Source organism: Dromiciops gliroides, chromosome 2 (genome assembly GCF_019393635.1).
Source record: "Dromiciops gliroides isolate mDroGli1 chromosome 2, mDroGli1.pri, whole genome shotgun sequence".
Taxonomy (NCBI): domain Eukaryota; kingdom Metazoa; phylum Chordata; class Mammalia; order Microbiotheria; family Microbiotheriidae; genus Dromiciops; species Dromiciops gliroides.
Window position 1 is genome coordinate 46858197 of NC_057862.1, and position 22473 is coordinate 46880669.

Below are 22473 nucleotides of genomic sequence, written 5' to 3' on the forward strand. Positions count from 1 at the left end.
TAAGCTTGAAAGAAAATAATTCTATGGTAAGGGTGGCCCTGATATCACCCCAAATACAAGATGTATTCTCAGAGTGGGATCCAGGGGTTGAGTGTAGTTATCTCAACCCTGTCAGCTGAGGGGAAGGAGCCCCAGCCCTACTTGTTTAACAGACAGTGAAATTGGGAAGTTGGAAAAAGCTGTGTCTGGGCCCCCAGCACCTTTCCTGTCTTTTTCAGCCTCTGTATCCCATCTTCCCCCTTTTGTACCAGAGCTCTCAAGCTGTCCCTGTCTCTCATCCCAGATTAAAACATCAAACAAAGTATTTCCCCCTGATGTAGGAGGGACTGAAGATTCCTTCTCTCATGGAGGTATTCCGCATAAGAGAGGAGTGATGCCCGACCCAAATCGAGATAGCTCTAATGGGGACATTTCAGGCACTGTGGCAGGCTGGGGGTGGGTTTTTTTTTGTGGAGGAATTTTTCCAATGCTCATGTCACACCTGTAGGCAACCACCCAGTCTGTCAATAGGTAGGGCTGGCCCTGCCTGGATGACAAGTTTGGGGAGTTCTTACGACCTTTTCCTGGCCATTTTTGTTTCTTGTTTTATTATGATTGTATTTGTTTAAATATATATGTGTATCTATTTCCCCACCTGCCCATGCCCTCCCCACCCCCATCCCTTTTGCTCCTCTCAGTTTTTCCCTTTGACTTTCTGTCTGGTTGCTGCATATGGCAGGATAGTCTGGGTGCTTTTATCCGACACCGTTTGGGTGCTGGTGTTCCGTGTGACCCTTCGGGTCTGCCCTGACCCTGGGGTGAGTGTAGGGGTGTGACCCCCATTCCGGCTGGTGAGGGGAGACCTCTGTGGCTTGCAGGATGCAAGGGGGGGTTTGAGAGGTGCCACATGGGGCTCTGTCTGGGGGGGGTTGGGGGATGGGGCTCCCCCATCTTCTTCCTGTTCTTCTTCCCCCTCTCCTTCCTCATCATCACAGCAGAGGGCATGATAGAGCACCTTGTCACTGAAACGTACCCGCTCCCTGGTGCCCGGGGTCCGATGGGCCTGCTGGCTCTTGGGGGGATCAGGGGGACAAGAACTGAAGGCCTCCTCACTAGAAGAGTCAGGGGTCTCCACACGGGGCCCGTTGGGGATAAGCACACCTCCATTCATCAGCCTGTAGTCAGGGGTGGGAGGCTGTCGGGCTGGCTCAGGGCCCTCGCCTGAGTCTGAAGGGGTTGAGATGTCCAAGAAAGAGCAGAATTCCCAGCTGTCAGAGAGGATGTCTGAGGTCATGAAGTCCAGGTGGGTCAGGTCGAAGGGGCCACTCCCGCCACCTTTCTCGCTGCTCGATGTGCTGCTGACCGTGGCTGTGGTCCAATCATCAGGCTCGAGCTCAAAGTCAAAATCGGAGGTCAGCTTGTCTATCTGGCTCACCACCTGCTCCAGGATGCAGGAAGAGGAGACACAAGGGGAAATACAGTGTAAACACTTCCACTGTACTTGGCCCCCTCCCCTTCCCTTTTCAAAGGCTCATGAGAGTTAGAGCTGGAAGGGTTCACCCCCTTCAATTTTTTAATTAAAAATTTTTTTTTTTTGGTGTGGCAATTGGGGTTAAGTGATTTGCCCAAGGTCACACAGCTGGTAAGTGTCAAGGGCCTGAGGCCAGATTTGAACTCAGGTCCTCCTGAATCCAGGGCTGGTGCTCTATCCACTGTGCCACCTAGCTGCCCTCCACCCCCTTCATTTTACATAGGATGAAACTGAGGTCCCCCAAGAGAAAAGGACTTGCTGATCGTCACATAACTAGGAACCAAGCTCGGGACCAATGTTTAATCTACTATACCAGAGCTGTCTCAACATCCTTCTCCTGTCTAGTCTTTTGGTGCAGGAGAAAGAGAGTGAGATTTGGAGTCATGGTGGAGTTCCGGCTCCAATTGTATGGATGGGGGAAAGTCACTGAATCTATTTTTGTCCTCAGTTTTTTCATCTGTAAAGTAGGGATAATTATAGACACAGAGTTTGTAAATCATAAAGTGCTAGCTAATTGCTAGCCATTGTTAATATTTTTTAATGTAGAAGTAATCTTTATTAACTGAGTATTTCTAGCCCAAGTCCCAGAAGTTATGAATTTGCTGAATTTTGTTTGGGTTTAGATTCATGATTTCATTGAGGCAGAGAACCATGAGTGAGGAAGCTCCACAGTAAATATTACAACTAGGGGGCAGCTAGGTGGCACACTAGCCCTGGATTCAGGAGGACCTGAGTTCAAATTTGACCTCAGACACTTGACACTTACTAGCTGTGTGACCCTGGGCAACCCTCACTGCCCCACCAAAAAAAAAGAAAAAGAAAAAGAAAAAGAAAAAAAGATAACAACTTTTCTGCAGCTGATAATTCTTGAGAGTGTTCTTGGACAATGAAAGGTTAAGTGACTTACTAATATATCCCAGTGTTAGGACATGAATCCAGGGTTTCCTATCTCTTAGGCCTTCGTTCTCTCCACTTAAATCAGGCTGCCTCCTTACAAGCTTTTGTGGCATGAAGAAGTCAGACTCACATGAAAATTTTCATTAATTAACTAAAGGATGGATCACTGATAAAATGGGTCCCCATTAAAAAATCCCTCCCAGTTTAACAAAAGAATCTACTTCCACCCATTATTTTCATTTTATCTGTCAGTCAGGCTCCTCAGATTGTTGTCCCTTTGAGAAAGAATGATTCAAATATCAAAGGATTAAGAGATGCCCTTGGCTAGCCAAACAGAATCTGAAGCTATATACTATCAAGTGGCAGTTATCAAAACTATTTGGTACTGGCTAAGAAATAGAGTGGTAGATATAGTTAATATTTTTACAAAATCCTGAAACCATTTGGATGATGGGAGAATGGGAAGGTACGGGTAGGTCAAGGCAGGGGCGAGGTGGCAGCCATCCCCAACTGCTTCTTCTTGGGGAAAGAACCAGGGCACAGAATGAACTGAGTGTGTCCATGGTATGTCTAAGCCAAGACCAACACTCATTTTCTTTCCTTAAATCCCATATATCCTCCCTCTGTTTCTATCCTAGGGTATTAAAGTATCAACCTCTTGAGATAATCTCAGATGATTATCAGATATTCCTATTCACCCAATAAAAGACTTGAGTCTGGGCCCTAGGCTTTGCTTATCCCTGTTAGCTTCCTGAACATTCTGGGTCTCCATTTTCCTGTGTCCCCAGGGCTTTCTCTTTTACTAATTTCTAAACCTGGTCTAGAATTTTTGATTCTTGGTCCTTAGCTGGACACCTAGAACCCCTTGACCTTTCTGGTTCCTAAGTCTTCTTGGTTGACTTGATTCAGTGACCTGTCATATCATCCTTGACTACCTTCCTTTCGTCTACTGCTGTACCTATACCTCATATCTGGGTGTCTAATTTTGGAATCTGCTTCTTCTTTATGTTACCATATAATAATAGTTAACATTTATATAGTGCCTACTATGGCTTAACAAATATGTCATTTGATCCTCACAACGACCCTGAGAAGCAGGTGCCATTATTACTCCCAATTTCCAGTTGGGGGAAAACTGAGACAAACAGAGGTTAAGTGACTTGCCCAGGGTCACACGACTTGTAAGTGCCTGAGACCAGAATTGAACTTAGCTCTTTCTGACTCCAGGTCCAGTGTTCTGTGCACCCTAGTGCCTCCTAGCTACTGCTTTTATCTTACAGAGAGAAAAAGGATTTCTTGGAGGCAGGTAAATGGCACAGTAGACAAAGCACCCACCCTAGATTCAGGAGGACCTGAGTTCAAATCTGGCCTCAGACACTTGACCCTGGGCAAGTCACTTAACTGTCATTGCTCTGTCCCCCCTCCCTCCCTCCAGAGAGAGAGAGAGAGAGAGAGAGAGAGAGAGAGAGAGAGAGAGAAAGCAAATAAGGATGTCTTTGCAGTCCCTTATATATATTAACCTTCCTGATGCTCACAACAATCCTGTGAAATGGGTGCTATTTTATTTGTTTGTTTTTATGGCAGGGAAATGAGGGTTGAGTGACTTGCCCAAGGTCATACAGCTAGTGTCAAGTGTCTGAGGCTGGATTTGAACTCAGGTCCTCCTGAATCCAAGGCTGCTGCTTTATCCACTTTACCACCTAGCTGCCCCTGTGGGTGCTATTTTTATTCTTGTTTTAGAGATAAGCCCAAGACACATGGAAATAAAATGTGTGTATGTGTGTAACTGTAAGAAGACACTGAAGGTACACAATTAGTGTCTGGAGACAGGATTGAATCCAGGGGTTTCTGACTCTTAATCCAGTAACTCAATATCCATTATATCATGAGGGTATATACTGCCTTGCAGGGAGCATACTGCTCTACATACAGTAGGTATTTAATAAATGTTGTTTACTGGATTGTGTGGGTCCTTTAAAAGCCTGCCCAGAAGGATTATTAGCAGGTCCATTCAAAACAGGCTCAAAGCTACAAGATTGGAGTGCTATAATTAGAGGCAGCAGAAAAGAATAAGGTGAAATAGATCCAATGTTGTTACAGGAATAGCCATCAACAAGGTAAGTCAAACAGATAGGGTACCACAGTGGAAAAAGTGACAGGGGAGGCAACAAGGATACAATGTTGCAATAAAAGGAAACAAAAGAAATATTCCTAAGAAAGGAGAATCAGCCAATCCCAGCAGTCTAATTAACTTATCTTTTTTGGGGGGGGCAGGGCAGTGAGGATTAAGTGACTTGCCCAGGGTCACACTGCTAGTGTCAAGTGTCTGAGGCTGGATTTGAACTCAGGTCCTCCTGAATCCAGGGCCAGTGCTTTATCTACTGTGCTACCTAGCTGCCCCCAGTCTAAGTAACTTCTGTTAGCCCTTGGGGCTCAGTACCATAGTGTTCAAGAGAGTAAAACTGGTCGTGGGTGGCAGTGGTAAATTGAAAACCAAAGTGGATCTGATGATCTTTTTGGCTATGTGCCCTCCTGGTGAAAGAACACCGGATTTGGAGTTAGTATGCTGACCTCAAATCCTGCTGCTACTACCACTTACTCCCTGTGTGACCTTGGGCACATTAGCTAAGCTCTGTTAAAGGAAGGGGTGATTAGATGGTCTCACTCTATCCTTAACATTCGGTGGCAATTCTCTATGAAGCCTATGTGCCAAATTGGTTAGTCAAACTTTCCTCTTTCTTCCTCCCTCCTCTCTCCCCCTCTCCATCAACTGCATTATTTGTTGAGAGAACAAATAACCCAAATGTTATTTGGAAAGCAATAAAGGAGCAATGCTTTCTTTGTTGAGGGTCCCTTGCTAAAAGGTTTCAGATGAACACAACAGAAAGCAGGATTTGGAATGGACACAGGCCAGTCACTGCCCACCATGCTGGTCACCAGTGACAAGTGAAATCCTGACACTGCCCACAGAAAGAAACCCAATACATAGAAATGTAATAGAGGGAGGGCCACAAGAGAGGGAGGAAAGGGAGAGTTAGACATTCGGAAACAAAGATAGATACAAAAGACAACAGAAAGACAAAGGGCAAAGGCTCAGAGAGACACCAAGAATAAGACAGTGATATAGAAAATCCAGGAGCTTTCAATGGAGGGAGGGAAATCCTTTCAGTGTTGTTTCCAGGGCTGAAGAGGAGGAGGGAGGGGTCAGCTGGTGCTCAGCCAGCTTCCCTAGTTCCACCTCTGCAAGCAACATCCAAGCATCAGCCAAGGGGAGCTGTCCACTGTTCTGAAATTAGGGCCATTGTGTATGGAATCATGAAAACTGGAGAATTCGTGGATGTATGTATGCATGTGCGTGTGTATGTGTGTGTATGCATGCACACACACCTATGTGTATATAAGCAAGCAAATCCTTTCTGTGAAAATCCTAATTTTATGAAATGAAGACAATTCGATGTGGGTTTTTTTGTTGTTTTTGCTTTGCAAAAGTACTCTTCAGTTTATGAAAAGATTTCCCCAAGCTTCCTTTAAATAGCAGCTCTTCTTCTGCTTTAAAGTGTTTGTTTATGAATGGATAAGGAACTGACAGAGGAATTGGGGGCAAGAAGGGTGGAGATATTCCTGTACAAAGAATTAGGAATCCTTACTCCATGGAGATCCATTGGAGATGAAAGGGAAGCCTTTCTGAAATAGTAGGGAAAAGAAAATGCAATTTACATTCACTTGTCCAGTAACACCTCCTTACTTCATTAAGAGAAGCAAACCTGTATTTTAAAAAGGTATTTCCCTAAAGAGCACTTTGTCAACATGGTCCCCATCAGTCATCAATGAACAAAGGTGAAAACAGCTTAGTTTTACACAGTTGAGAAAGCAGAAGCATAGAAAGGGATGAGACCAAGGTCACAAGGCAAGTATTGACTAGATGTGGGCTGGAAATTCAAGGGCTCAGGAATTCTGCACTCATTACTGGACCATGTTACCTCATAGGCAAAGAGTTTGCTATGATTGTACCTCATCCAAAGTCAGGGCAATTTAATGGTCTTTCCAGACTGGCTCCTGCTTTGTATAAGTCAATAATTAAGCCTCATTTCTTTCTCTGCCAAGGTCCTCATCTGCCTTCTCATCATGGTGGAGAAGTGATTCTGGGCTCTTGGAGGCTAAACATAAAAGTACAAACCCTGCCAGGCTCCACCCAGCTGCAAATTTTTCAAGTTCAGAACTCTATGGCAGAATGTATGTCAGCTTAGCCACATTTGTAGAGACTCAGAGCCAGAGGACCAGCCACCAGGTGATAAATGTGTCACAGCAACTCATGAAACTGTCTACTAAGGTATTGGTGGAAGAAGCACCCAAACCAGTGAAATCATAGCTCTTTGTAAATATTAAATTTAGTGTGTTCTTCTGGAGGAGGTGTGTTGCAAAGAAGACTCCTGAGCTGGGAGTCATGGGATGTGGGTTTTGGTTCTTGCTTTCCCACTGATTTTCTGTGTGGTCTCTGGCAAATGATTGAATATCCCTGGGGCTCAGTTTCCTCATCTGTAAAGTGGATTTAATAAACCCCACTCTACTTGCCTTACAGAATGGGTATTATGAGAATCAAATGACCTGAACTGCATGAAATATGGAGCATCATGCCGACAGAATTCCAGGTCCAATTGCTGTAATGTTTCAATATCATAAAGCCCTTTTGACATGCATGAGCTTTTTTGATCCTCATCAACACCCTCTATGAAGTAGATAGAGGGGGTGTTATTAATATCCATTTTACAGATAGGGAAACTGAGACCAATGTCAGTTAAGTGACCTGCCCAAGGACACAATGGTATTATTATATGTCAGAGCTAGATCTTGTACTGAAACAATCTGACCTCAGATCTAAGGTTTTCAATTGTACCTTAGTCCTCCCAATCACACCATGCCTTTCAGTTTGTGTCTATGAATCCATCTTAGATTATAAATTCCCAGAAAGTGTGTGTGGGGGTTGTTACATCTGTCTCTCTTTCTCCATACATGGAGAGATTGTTGCTGAATTAATGTTCCATGTTGATGGTTACAAGAAAGCCTGCCTATTTTATCCCCTCCACCAAACCAGTAGGGGCCCATCCCAAGGAAGTTAGAGCATCAGGCATGCATCCTGCTTCCATCTCTCTTAGGTAGAGAAGTTCTCCTCTAGGCTACTCTGGAGAGGATAGAGAGGGTTCTGGATGGCAGCAAATTCAGGACTCTAACAGAAGGGAATGGGAATAGGGAATCTCTTTCTAGTGGGAGCATATGGAGCAGAATTGACACTCAATAATCATGGGAAGTCCAAGCAATTTGTTTTTGATTTCTGTACCTTGCCCTTTGGGTTTCTGCTTCTCTTCTGTGGTTCCCCCTTTTCAATTTCTACAGCCCCAGGGCATGTCTGCACTGGGTTAGGCATCAATATGGTGAACCACTGGGAGTGGGGACCACCAAGTTGTTTTCCTTTCTCTAGAAAACTGACTCTGAGGGCAGTCAGCAAACTCTTAATATGGATCATAGGACAATAAATCTATCTGGAGAAAGAAGGGCCTCAGAGGCTTTCCAACTCCCTCATTGTACAGATGAGGAGACTGAGGCTCAGGTTAAGAAAATTGGGATTTGAAATGAAGTCTTCTGACTCTAGAACAATTGATCTCTCCATGGTACCATGCTCTCCCAGGGCCATGTGGATTCTAAGTCTTAGGTCTCATGGGGGGCAACCAGGGCTTTTGTACCCCTTGAAAGGAATCTCAGACATCATCTAGAATCACAGAAATTCAGAAGCAGAAGGGACAGAACAGGCCATCTCAGTCTTGTCCCTGTATAGGAATCTCCTGTACAATTATCTGACAAGTGCCAAGCAGCTTTTCCTTGAGCATATCAAGTGAGGGGGAACCTATTGCCCATTCTTTAAAATGCTTTGAGATGGGGAAGGGGCTGTCCCAGAGTACTGATGTCACACTGTGTAGGTAGCTGGCTGATCTACCCAAGGGTCAGGCTATAGACCAATCAATCTCTATCTACCCCATGATCCTTGCACTTTAATGGACTCCAGTAAACAATAAAACAAAGGAAAAGCAAATGGAGCAGCAGAAGGTTGTCAGTTTCCCAGTAAGGCTCTGGCCAGTCACCCAGCCGACAAGGTATTATTATTATTATTATTATTATTATTGTTGTTGTTGTTGTTGTTGTTGTTGTTATTATTATTTAATGCAGTGAGCACTTTACTCCCCAAATCCAGCTCTTCTGATAGAGAGATCAGGTAACTAGATCAATGAAACAGGCTTCCAAAAAGTCTTGACAAAGCCAGGTTTCAGCAGGCAAGGCAACCACTTAGGTTTAAAAGCTCACCAGACTCTGCTGATCTCTCATGTGAGAAGACTAGGTTGGAGAGGACAGAAAGTGGGATAGGACAGTCATACCCTCACCCAAAAACTCATACTGGCTCCTTACTTCCTTTGATGTCAAGTCTAAACTCTGCCTTTTAAGCCTCTTCTCAGTCTGACACCGATCTGTTTTGCTCACTGTGTGAATTTGAGAGAATCATCCAGCTGCTTTGGGCCTCAATGTGCTCATCTGGAAAACTTGGGACAACCAGATATGGTAGTTCCCTTCTGTAATCCCTGATACTGGGGAATTTGAGGCTGGCAGATCTCTTGAGCTTTGGAGTTCTGAGCTGCTATGGGTTAAATTAATCATGTCTGCACTGGGTTAGGTATCAATATGGTGAACTACTGGGAGTGGGGACCACCAAGTTGCCTAATGAGGGACAAACAGGCCCAGGTCAGAAATTGACCAGGTCCAGTCTCCTAGATTTATGGGATCTATGTTGGGAAAGAGTCAAATGGGGTTTAAAAACTGTTGTAGGATTATTGGATCACATGATTTAGAGTTGGAAGGCACCTTAGGCATCATCCAACCCCCACCTCATTTAAGTCCCTTGCTTTGCCCTTTTCTCTTCTTTCCCCTCATTAAAAAAGGCTGATCTCCCGGTCTCATCAAGGCTACAAGTGCTGCTCACAGGCCAATCCTATTACTTCCAGCGTTGTGGAGGTAGAAATGTACTGTCTTCAAAAAAAAAATAAGTGAGTTGGATGAGATGGGGGATGGATGGTGTCTAAGGTGCTTTCCTGCTCTAAATCTTAGACGATAATCATACCACAATGCTTTTAAAGTCTCACTTGATCCTGTTCCAACATAGAACCCATAGGCTTATGGTTCCCTGCATTTGGTTATGCTGATTCCTGTCACCTGCATTTGGCTCAGAATGTTTCTCCCACTAGGCATTGCATCCTCCTTCCTCTTTTCCCATCTAAATTGTGTTGTAGCCTAGGGTACTCCAGACCCAAATTTCATTTTTTTGAGATGAGAGGGTTAGTCCAGATTCAATTCAACTAACATTTACTCCAAGTTCCTGCCCTCCAGGAGCATATGTCTTGCCAGGGACATACAATGTGTGCACAAATAAGTGAAACTATGATTTAAGGAGGGGGTGAGCAGTAACAACTGAAGGTGATTAGAAAGGCTTCATATAGGAGGTGGCATATGAGCAGAGCCTTGAAGAAAGCTACAGATGCTAAGAGAAAGAAAGGAGGAGAGAGTGGATTCTAGGCACGTGGCCCAGTCCGTGGGAAGGTGTGGAGAGAGGATATGGAATACTGAGTTTGCAGAACAGCTAGTGGGCTGTTTTGCCTGGATTGTGACGAGCAGGAAGAGGAGTAAGGTGAAATACGTCTGGAAAAGTGGGTTGGAGCCAGACTGGATGGTTTGAAATGTTAGGCTAAGGAGTGTGTATTTTCTTCTAGGGGTACTAGGTAGCCATAGCAGATTTTTTTTTTTTGGTGAGGCAATTGGGGTTAAGTGACTTGCCCAGGGTCACACAGCTAGTAAATATCAAGGGTCTGAGGCCAGATTTGAACTCAGGTCCTCCTGAATCCAGGGCCGGTACTCTATCCACTGCACCACCTAGCTGCCCCGATAGCAGATTTTTTATTCAGGGGTGTCAGCATGTACCTTTGGATGGTCTCTAAGGTCCATGCCAGCTTGAACAATCTAGGATTTCTATCCTTCATGACCCAAGTCATGCAGGGAGCCTTCTCTGACAACCTCAGGTCTTACCACTCTCCCTTTTCTCTGATTTTAAAGTCTTGATCAGACTATTTAGACCTCAATCATACATACATTCATTTTCTCACATGTATGACTCCTGTCTTCTCATTGAGATTTGGAGCTCTTGGAGGGCAGGGCCTGGGTCTTTCTTTCCTGTCTCCATGACAACACAACTCAGCATAGGAGGGCTGGACATGGGAAACCTTTGATCAATATTCACTGTTTTTTGGAGGGGGCTGAGACCATAATAAGAATGCAATTCATGACTGTATTTGGAGCTGGAGGAGAGTAGCAGAGGGAGTCTCATCAGCTAAGCTGAGGATGCTTCCAAGTGGAGGCAGGGCTTTAGGAGTTTCCCTATATAGTCAGCCTATTTTCCTCAATAGGGGTGGGAGTGTTAGTAGAGATTGGGGGGGGGAGGGGAAGGGAAAGGGGAGGGGATGATAAAAACATTCTTATGATCATTCATTCATTCATTCAAGAAGGGATAACACAAAGTGGTTCAAGATGCCACAAGGTATAAGGTTACATCCATGGATATCTGGCAGAAAGTGCCCTTTTCATCACACTCAGACTCCATTTACCAGAGTTTTATAAAAAGGGATGAGGACTGGAGATCCACAGGGCCGTCAACTATAGTAAAGGCATTGGAAGCAGAGATCTGGGAGTCTTAGCTCTAGTGGGCTGAGAGGTAGGGGCTCAGCCTGTCATTGATAGGAGCTGGGGACAAAGAATAAAGATGAACAGACTTTTTCCTAGTTGCCAGTCTTAGATAAGTCAGAGGATCAAGGTATGGTTCCAAATGAGATTCCACTGGTTATACCTGACCACTCATTCAGAACTGTGGAGAGAAGGCTCTCCTTCTAAGAGAAAATCCATTAGTAAGGAAGCCCATAGGCAGAGAACCAAGACCTGGAAGACATAGACCAAGGTTGAGCTAGGGGGGTTGTGGTGGATGGAGGGGAATCATCTTAAATGTCAACCTGTCACCTGCCCCTTTCTACCCAAATGCCACTACTCTCTTCCATCATACATACCCCAGCTCTAGAACTTTCAATGGCTCCCCACTGCTTTGTGGTCAAACTCCTCACTCAGTCTGGAAGTTGAGGTTCTTAACAATCCGACCTGATCCAACTTAATTTATCATTGTTTCCCAATGCACACCATTTGTCCCAGGAAGTCATGTCTCCTCACTGGCTTTACAGTGGGCTGGATTCAGGGTCCTGGCTGTGAAGCCCTAGGTCACCCAGATCCCCTGCTTCGAACACAGCTGCAGAGGATTAAGCAGGGAGGGAAGGGAAGCTGTGGTTACTACTCGGGTACAAAGAGATCATTGAGCCACTGCTATTTCTCCCCAGACTCAGGGTTTACAGGCCTTCCATTCCCAGGCTATGATGGCATTTCCTACTGAGGGGAAAAATATTGCTGATGGACTGCCTCCTTTAACACCCATCCCTTTCAAAACCACCATTATCCCATGGAAAGGGAACCTTGAGAGAGGCGATATCCACTCCATGGCAGGTCACCCCGGATCAACATCCAAAATGTACCTGAGAAGTTCTCCACCCACTGAACTTCCTAGCTTTCTGCACAGAGTGAGCCAAGGCAGTTTTTGTGGTTTACTTCTGTTTAGGTGCTGCCTTTTGTTCTCAAGGATATTATCTCAGACTCCAGGAAACTCATGCAGTTTGTTGTTAAAGTGTCAGAGAAGCAGTGTGAGGCAAAGAGAGTGGGTCGCACCTGGAGTCAGAGGATCTTCCAGACTTCTCTGGAGGTGTGACTTCAGATGAGCCATTTAAGTATTCTGGGCCTCACTGATATTGCTTATAAAGTGACTAGGTTGGACTAAATGATCTCCCATATCCCTTCCATCTTTCAGTCTATGATCCTAGAATTCTTTGGCTCATCCTCACTGAACACAGCTGGTATCTCACAGACAGTGTGCTGCACTGGCACAGCTACCCTAACCCATGATTTTGGGTCCTATGGCCAATGGGAAATGAACCAAGGTCTATGGGAAGGCCCCCTTGGCAGCCCCACATTTCATAAAATAATAGGATCACTGATTGAGAGTTGAAAAGAGTCTTAGAGGTCCTTTAATCCAACCCCCTAATTATCTAGATGATGACATCAAAACCCAGAGTGACTTGCCTATCCTCTGCTCTTCTCTGTAGCCATTGACCCATTCCTCCTGCCCCTGAACTAGAACTCCTTGACCACCAGGAGGCTGTAGGTCTGGGTCCCAATGGACTTAGGAGCCTAGAAGAAATCCTAAACACGACACTAGCACATAAGTCATGACACTAACACTCATAGTCATGGACACCCCCCAGGCCAGACTGATCCCTCAGGAGACCAAATGCCTACAGTCTTGAGGTGGGGAACATGCTGCCTTTCTGACATTACCCAGTCTTCTCTAGTGTCCATCTTCTTGGAGGTCAAATTACTGGCCCAGTCTAACCCAAGCATCAGCTGGAACTAGAAGCATGCCCAGTCCTTCTCCTCTTCCTAAAACCAGTGCTACCTCTTCAGTACCCACATGGTCACTAGGCAATATTAAGACTCCAGGAATGATGTCAATCAAAGTGGATGCACTACTCCTTCAATGACTATTCAATAGAAATTGATATCTCCAATGATGGTCCTGGGCATCTCCATTAGCATAGGCCACCTCTCCTCCTTAATAGAGTTGGAAATTACATCCTTTATGTAATGATTTGAATGATGCCACCTGCTGGAGACTTACTGTAGCAAAGCTCCACCATGAGGAGAAGGCCTCTGAGGGCAATACCATGCATTTTTTCTTTGGCATCAGGAAGTGATGTTTGCTTGTGGGAGGAAGAAGGGGGAGGCTGGGGCTTTGACTCTCTCTTTCCTGAGGACTCCGGTGGAGAAGGGAGCTAGAAATGCACCCTCCCTTTAATAGATAGATGAGTATAGGCCTTTCTCTCTTTACCAAATTCTTATTCTCCTTAATAAATGCTTAAAAGTCTAACTCTTGCTAAAGCGTATAATTTATTGGTGACCACTCATTAAATATTTTAGACAGTATAGCTAGAATTTTAGCCCCTTACATTCATGAGTTTGCTGAGAAAAACCAACAGAAGGGGATCATTCAGTTACCTACCTATTGGAACCCCCATACTGTTCAAAACAAAAGGGGGCTCTTACATCTTTTCTACAACTCTTCTGGCCTGAATTTCATCAAGAACTTCTACCTGCTAGCACTAATCTTCTACTTCCTAGGTCAATGAGCTCAGGCTGAACTACTCCTGTGGATAGCCTGCCACTTGGTAAGGACTTGGGAATGAGATGACTGAAAGCCTTCCAGACTAGCTTTGGTTAAATACAAATAGATCATCATGCTGTTCAGGCTATATAATATCCCTGCCCTCTTCCAGTGCTACATGGACCTTGCTGCTAAAGACCTGATATACTGTGGGGAGGGGGTGTATTTTGAACAATTCTAATTTACTAAAAATTCCTTCTGTAAGTACCAACATGGTCCATGTGGTTCTTGGACACTTACCTTGGCATAGAACATTATCCAACCTGGGCCAGTGCCAGTTTGAAAAGATGGGTTTAATGGGGTACTAGAAGGTCTCAAGTCAGGAAATAAAGATAGAGCTTTGGGAAACATAAGTGTTCTTTTTTTTTTTTTTGGATCATTGTATTTCTTTTGTTCTTGTTTTTTGTTTGTTTTTGCAGGGCAACGAGGGTTAAGTGACTTGCCCAGGGTCACACAGCTAGTAAGTGTCAAGTGTCTGAGGCCGGCTTTGAACTCAGGTCCTCCTGAATCCAGGGCAGGTGCTTTATCCACTGCGCCACCTAGCTGCCCGAAGCATAAGTGCAATTGCAATGAAGACTCAATACTGGCAAGACTCTCCAGTGGTCCTCAGAATTTGTGCTTTGTCTTTACTGCTGTTGTGTCTGGGCCGGGGGTGGGGGCTGGGTGGGTGGTGGGGACCATTGACCCACTGACTAAGCTCTAGTCCACCCTACACCTGAATATGGATATTAACCAAACCCAACGGGTCATTCAGCCTTTGTTTGAAAACTCTCATTGAGGAGGAAGTCACTAGATCATTAGATCACAATCCACTTAATTATTGTATAGCTCTCATTTTTCCTTACATCAAGCTTAAATTGTCCTGCTTACTACTTCGACCCATAGTTTCTTATTCTTCCCCTTTTGACCAAACAGAACATGTTTAATCCTGTTCCACTGAAAAGTCCTTTGAATACTTAGAGATGTCTATCATGTCAGTTGCTCAACACACATTTGTTAAGTACCTACTACGTGTCAGGTGCTGCTCTAAGTACTGGAAATTCAAAGAAAGGCCCCAAAACCCCCCATTCTCTGCTTTTAAGGAGCTTACAATATAATGCTGTGGGCACAACACATAGGGGGATCAGGAATGGCTGGGATTTGAAGGAAGTCAAGGAAGCCACAATATGGAGCTTAAGAGGGAAAGAATTCCAAACATGGTGGACAGTCAGTGAAAACACCTGGAGTCAAGTGATGCCGTGTCTTTCAGGCTCACTGTTACACTATCCTTGTGTGGGGGAAACTTGAGTCACTTCACTATTCTTGTTGCCCTCCTTTGGACACCCTTCAGTTTATCAGTGTCACACCTAAAGCATGACTCTCAGAACTGCATGAAGTACACCAGATGGGGCCTGACTGGGGCAGGAAACGGTGGAACAATCACTTTCCTTTCCTCTCTATGTTATGCCTCACATCATTCAACCTGTGATTGCATTTGCTTTCTTAGCTGCCATATCACACGAGGGACTCCTATTGATTTTTAAAGTCCATTAAAACCTCTAGATCTTTTTCAGAGTAACTGCTATCTAGTTACCCCTCACTTCATCTTCTACTTGCAAAGGTGATTCTTTGAATCTGAGTATCCATTTGAATCTGAGTATACATTTATTCCTGGGAAACTTCATCTTATTAGCTTTGGCTTTGTTTACCCATTTGATCTTGTTCCTTTTGATTCTAATGTGTTCACTCTTCCTGCAGAAAATTTGCTTCAACTGAAAATTGACAAACATACCATCTATGCCTTGTTGCAACTCCGTGATAAAAATGTTAAATGGAACAGGGTTGAGCACAGCTGCCTGGGGCACTTCAGTGGAGACCTCCTTCCAAGCTGACATTGAACCACTAATGACTACTCTTTGGGTCTGGCCATTCAACCAGTTCTGAATCCACATAGCTACATTTTCATCTAGCCTGCATCCGGCCATCTCATCCATGAGAATTTTATAAAATGCATAGCTAAAATTAGGGAAACCATATCTGTGGCATTCCTCTGTTCTACCAATCTAGTAACCCTGATAAAAAAGGAAATGAGGTTAGTCTGGCACGACTTGTTCTTGCTGAGGTCATGCTGGTTCTTTTTGTTCACTGCTTCCTTTTCGAGGTGTTCACTAAACATCCATTTAATGATGAGTTCTATCATTTTGCCAGGAATCAAAGTCAAGCTCACTGGTTTATAGTTTGCAGATTCAATTCTCTTCCTTTTATGTCTAAAAAAATGGGCCATTTGCCCTTCTCCAATCTCGAGGCACCTCTCCAGTTCTCCGGGATCTTTCTAAAGATTACCGACAATGGCTCAGCAACCCCATCTGCCAGTTCTTTGAGTACCTAAGGAAGTTGTTCACCTGAGCCAGGTGACCTGAACTCATCAAGGGCAGCCAAGTGCTCTCATAGCTCCTTATTTATCTTGGGTATCAACTTTCTAGTGCCCATTTTTGTTCTGTCCTTTTCAGCCTAAAGATCTTTCTCCTTGGCAGAGAAAATACAATCAGTATAAAAGGTGAGCAGCTGCCCCTTCTCTTCATCATCCATTATCATCAGCCCATCCACATGGCATGAATGTCCTATTTCTTTTTATGATCCTCCCTCCACCATCCCCCATTGTGGTCTTTTTTCTTATCCTTAGCTTTCGTCAGAAGTCTCAGCTTGTTCTCAGTTTTAGCATGTCTGATGATGTTATTCTTACAGGCCCATATCACATCATCTGTTTTTTATTCATTTTCTGTTACCTGTCTTCTATCTATCTTCTGTACATTTAAAACAAGATCTAAATTGATTGGCTGGTGAGATCCCTGTGCATCCATATTGGTTTTTAGACAACACCTAATTTTTCTTCCTCATTAGAATCACTTCATTTTGCATCCTCAGGATCTCATGCTCTAGAACTTCCCTTCTCTCTTGGGTGTAATTTCCTGTCGAAATACTCAGAGGCATTTCACAAGGTACAGAAAACTGTGGTCACTTTCAGAAAATTCATTTGGTGGACTGTGAAAGGCCTAGTCTTGACTTACTCAGACCTCTGCTCCCACTGATGCCTTCTGGTGGAAACTGAGGCTTGTCACAACAGGGTTGTCCTCATTGAAGCTGTTGGTCCATCCATCGTGGTCCTGCACCTATTTCTCGAGCAAATTAGCACAAGTGGAGGAGATTTATCCTGTCTAATAGTGATAATTCTAAGGCTGTCCTTCAGACCTAGGATGCAATTTAAAGGGGACCAGACACCCCAGTCCCTGTGCAAAAAGAAGTCAAAACCCCTAGAATATTTCCAAACTGTTTGGAAGCTGGATCAGAGGTTGCTCAGCTAAGCCCTATTTTATCTTGTTTGGAATTTTTAGATTTCCTACATCCCAGGGTGTGGCATCCTATGGACTAACTCCTTGTCCTGTGAATCAACATATCTTTTTTCCTCTGATCAGTCCCCAACATGGCCATTCCTACCACTGAGGAACTTTAACCTGAAATGCCTACACTTGACCCATCAGGTCAAAATGCCAAAACCCAGAGTCAGCTGAAAGCTAATCAATTCCTCAAACTCAAAGGAGAATTGGTTTCTAGTGGGTCCTAGCATGAGGGAGGCTTACTGGGAAGTCCTCTATCTATGCCATGTCTACAAAGCTGTCAGCCATGACAAAGTTTTAAAACCCCTGAACATAGAAGGAATGCTAATGTTGCCAATGTAAAACCTATAAAAGACATACCTGTGGGAAATCGGGGCTGTTGAAGATGCTGCCCATGCTTCAGCAGGCACAAGAAGAAGTGAAAAACTTGGACTTTATCAAGGACCTAAAACTGTCCCATGGCTGGGACACCAGATTAGGGATGGCTGACATACTGACAAACATGGCTCATGTTATTTTTTGCAGTGGTTTGCCCACTCCCAAGCTTTGCCTCTTCGTCCTGTTCACTGCATCTCAGATCATGGTTCCTGGTTTATACCTTACCTTTGGGCTACACTATGCCTACCATGGGCAGTGGGGTGGAACAGTGGATAGCCCTAGGCCTGGAGTCAGGAAGACTCATCTTCCTGAGTTCAAATCTGTCTTCAGACACACTTACGAGCTGTGTGACCCTGGACAAGTCACTTAACCCTGTTTGTTTCAGTTCCCCATCTATAAAATGAGCTGGAGAAGGAAATGGCGAACCACTCCAGTATCTCTGCCAATAAAACCCCAAATGGGGTCACGACTGAAAAATAACTGGACAACAACAATCATTCACAATGCACTTAACTTCTCAGAAATTCAGTTTCCTTATATGTAAAATGAGAGAGGTGGATTAGAGAGCCTTTTAGCTCTAAATCTATGATTCTATGACAGAGCTGGATGGTACTTCAGAGGTCGACTAGTCCCAGAGGGAAGTTTAGGGACTCTCCAAGGTCAGACAGGTAGTAAATGGCAGAAATGGGATTCACAGAATCTCTGAGTTGGAAGAGATGACAGAAGTCAACCAGTCCAACCTGTACCAGAACAGAGATTCTCTTTACTTTATCCTTCATGAGTGTTGATTGAATGTAAGATCACTGCTGACGAGAACAACAAGCAGTTCACTCACTTCTGGAGAGCTCTGATTGATTGTTAAGATATTTCTCCCTACATTGACCATAAACTGTGTCTTTCTGCAGCCTCCACCCCTCTCTCCTAGCTTTTTCTTTTTGGAGGGAGTTACATTTAAAAAATTCTTGAGAGCAGCTAGATGGCACAGTGGATAAAGCACCAGCCCTGGATTCAGGAGGACCTGAGTTCAAATACGGCCTCAGGCACTTACTAGCTGTGTGACCCTGGGCAAGTCACTTAACCCTCATTGCCCTGCAAAAAAAAATTCTTATCCCTTTTCTATAAGACAATCCTTCAAAATCTTGAGTCAGCTACCACATTCCCCCTAGAAAGAGATGATCCTTTCTAGGCAGAGTGTGTCAAATGATCTCCTGGCATAATCTTTCATTTTCCCCCTCACACCTGTTGCCCCTTTATGGCTATGCTCCAGTTTGTCAATGTCTTTTCTACTGCACAGCACCCGGAACCAAGCGCAGTAGTTTACATGTACTCTCAACAGGGCTTTCCTGACTCCCAGATCTAGAACCTTTCCCCCTACGTTACACAGTGGAGTAGAGCAGAGGTTCTCAACCTGGAGTCTGTGAACTTGTATTTAAAAAATGTTTTGATAACAGTATTTCAATATAATTAGGTTCCTTAATAATCCAATGCAGTTTGTTTAATGCATTAAAAAAATGATTCTGAGAAGGGGCCCTTTGGCTTCTCCCTAGGCCAAAGCAAAACTTCTGAATCTCTGGCTGAACTGCTTCCCAAGGTCCTTGCCAGCTTTATTGTCCTAAGTATAAGGATATGTGTGTGTGTGTGTGTGTGTGTGTGTGTCTTTCTGTATGTGTGTGTGTGTGTAAGGATGTCTTACACTCCGTGATGATGTCAGTGTGAATAGGAGAGTCTATGTACTTGTGAGTGGGTGCGGGGTGTGGGGAAGGATGTCTGCCTTATAATCCCAGAGCTGCCTGCATGAATGTAAGAGGCTTTGAAGGCTGGCTTCCTCCCACAACCATGCGCAACACCTCATCCATGTTGTCTCCCCCCTAAGTGTTGGGGGGACTGTTTTTATTTTTGGCTTCTTATTCCCAGAGCTTATCACAGAGCATGGCACATAGTAGGCCCTCAACCAATGCTTTTTGCCTATCACTGTGCATTTTATTTTATACATTTAAACATATTATTCTGGGAAGGGATCCGTAGGCTTTGCCTGGCTGCCAAAAGGATTAAGATTGAGAATTCCTTCTAGACACTAGCCCTGGCTTGCCTCTTTGAACTCTGCACCTGGGCTGTCCACTCACTCCCTTTCTTCAGATGCTGGTCTCAGCTTTGCCCCCCAGAGCCACACTTTCTACAGGCTGGACAACTCACTACCCATGATGCCTTCCCAGTTGCATTCATCCAGTTGAACGGCAAACTCCATCTGGATCCACAGTGGGACCTGGCATCTAAAAATGCTAATGAACTCTCAGGTGGCACTAATTGGCTCCTAGTGTCCAGATCTGGGTGACAGAGCCTCTGCACTCTGCCCTTTTCAGGCCTCATCTGGAGGATTGTGTTTAGGTCTGGGCAGCAAGCTTTAGGAAGAACATTGACAACCTGTAACCTGGCCGGAGGAGGGTGAACAAAAGACTGGGGGGCTGGAGGTCATGTCCCACGGGCACTGGTTGAAGCAAATGGGGATTTCAAGCCTGGAGGAGAGAATACTTTGTGGGAAGGGGTAACAATAACTGCCGTCCAAGATTTAAAGGGTTATGTGGAAAAGGGATTAGACTCATTCTATTGAGCTTCTGGGGCAGTGGATAGAAGGGATCAAGAGTGAGGTTTGGGGGCAGCTAGATGACGCAGTGGATAGAGCACTGGCCCTGGATTCAGGAGTACCTGAGTTCAAATCTGGCCTCAGACACTTAACACTTACTAGCTGTGTGACCCTGGGCAAGTCACTTAACCCCAATTGCCCCGTAAAAAAAAAAAAGAGTGAGGTTCAGCTTCACGTAAGAAGAGACTTCTAACTAATCAGAAGTGTCTAAAAGTGGAACAGTCTGCTTCTGGAAGGAACAGGAGCCTCCAAGCAAAGTCTGGGGGACCACTCATCAGGGGCATTGGAGGTGGGGCTCCTGTTTAGGGATGGATTCCACTGAAGGGTCTCTCAGGTTTCTTTTTGCTTGGAAATTCTGTGGTCCTGGCTTCTCCATTTCTTTCACAATTCCCAGGTTACTTCCCCTATATATCCATCTGTCTTTTCCACCCAATTATATTTCTTCCCAGTGGTAGCGCTGTTCATGATCTGAAGTTCTGAAGCCTGGACTGATACTGCGTGATTCTCGAAAAAACAATTTACCCTCTCTGAACATGTATCCTCTTGGGGAAGGAAACAGACATTTATTAATCACCTACTATGTACTAGGCACTATGCTAACATTTTGTAAATTTCATATTTGATAATCATGGATTGAGGAATGTGGCAGACTATGCCTGACTTTTTTGAAGGATAGGCTAGGATCCTAGGGCTATGAAGAGGCAGAGACCACTCAGGTTTCCTCTAGGTTTTAAGTTCCTAAAAGTGGAGGAAGGTCATGTAAATGGTTGCTCCTTCTGAATCCTTTAAAACAAAGTGATTCAAAATGACTAATGTAGAAATATATTCAACATGATTGCACATGTATAATCTTTATCAGATTCTTACCATCTTGGGGAGGGGGGAGGGTTGGTAGGGCAGAAGAAAAATTTGGAACTCAATTATTATAAAAAATGAACAAAAACAAATAAAAAATGAACATTGAAAACTGTCTTTACATATAATTGGAAAAAATAAATGCTATTTACATTAAAAAACCCAAGGTGATTGCTGAATCCCAGTCTTAGCACAGTGGCAAGAACCCCAGGATTTAGAGTCAGATGACTTTGCTTACTATACATGTGATCTTGGGTAAGTCATTTATTCTCCATCAGCCTCAGTGTCCTCACCTGTAAAATAATATTGGGCACATTGGCCTCTGAGGTCCTTTGTAGTTCTAGATCTTATGATTCCAGTCAACAAGACTCAGTGTCCTCCTCTATAAAATTATGGAATTGGGCTAAGTGATCTTTAAGGTCATATTATGCCCTCTGATTTGAATCCTATGGCCATCCTTTCTTTCTAGTGAGGAGACCACAGCTACAACAGTTGGTCTTAGATAGCCCATTCATCTTATAAACCATCTTGTATAGCATCTGGTCTTAGATAGTCTAGCCCAGTTCATTGCAAGCCTTGTCCCGTATCTCTGCCTGCTCCCAAAACAGGTGCATAGTGAGAAGAATCAGGGAGTAACAAGTGTGGTCTTGGGAAGAATACTACTTTTAGTATGAGAAGACCTGGGTTCAGATCCCAGTTCAACCACTTAGTGCATATGTGACCTCAGTTCACTTTTCTGGGCCTCATTTACCCAAGTGTAAAACTGGGGTGGGGGGTAGGTCTAAAGGATATCTATCATCCTAAACAGCTCAGCAACTTACAAAAGCACTGCCATTGTTGGGTAGTAGAGGGAATGATTATCGATGCCCAAGGTTCTGGATTGAGTGAAGGTGGGGACTAGAGGTTGTAAAAAAATTTGAGATCCTAGGAGAGGATTATCACTGGCCATTCTCTTTGAGTCATTAGAAAGGAATTGGTAGGGGGCAGCTAGGTGGTACAGTGGATAAAGCACCGGCCCTGGATTCAGGAGGACCTGAGTTCAAATCATGCCTCAGACATTTGACACTTACTAGCTGTATGACCCTGGGCAAGTCACTTAACCCTCACTGCCCTGCAAAAAAGTGTTATTCTGAGAAGGGATCTATAGACTTCACTAAATTGCCAAAGGGCTCCATAGTAGCAAAAAGTTAAGGCCTCAGAGCTTAACGGAAAGAACATAGGATTTGTAGCCAGAGGAATGAAATCTGAATTCCAGCTTGGCTGTTTCCTGTGCGTGTGACCCTGGTCAGGTCATATAGGTTCTCTGTCTCTAAAATGAATGGGCCAGAATAGATGACATCTAAGGTCCCAGCACTTCCTGGTTTTCTCTTCTTTCTAGTGATGAGGTCATAGCAGCTGTTAGCATCCTAACTGCTCT

General features: G+C 44.3%; 1 protein-coding gene across 4 annotated transcripts in view; it reads right to left on the minus strand.

Annotated features, from left to right (window-relative positions):
• Positions 1-469: 469 nt before the first annotated feature.
• INSYN1 (inhibitory synaptic factor 1) overlaps positions 470-22473 on the minus strand; it is a 60731-nt gene continuing 38727 nt past the window's right edge. The window contains exons 2-3 of one of the 4 annotated variants that reach the window (XM_043989551.1): positions 16856-16957; positions 470-1417 (exon numbers count right to left, since the gene is read on the minus strand). In XM_043989551.1, coding sequence (XP_043845486.1) covers positions 674-1273 — 600 coding nt within the window. In that variant the 5' untranslated portion in view covers positions 1274-1417; positions 16856-16957 and the 3' untranslated portion in view covers positions 470-673. Of the gene's footprint in view, positions 1421-16855; positions 16958-22473 lie in introns of all 4 variants that reach the window. The other 3 variants (XM_043989552.1, XM_043989548.1, XM_043989550.1) reach the window with 3 other exon arrangements.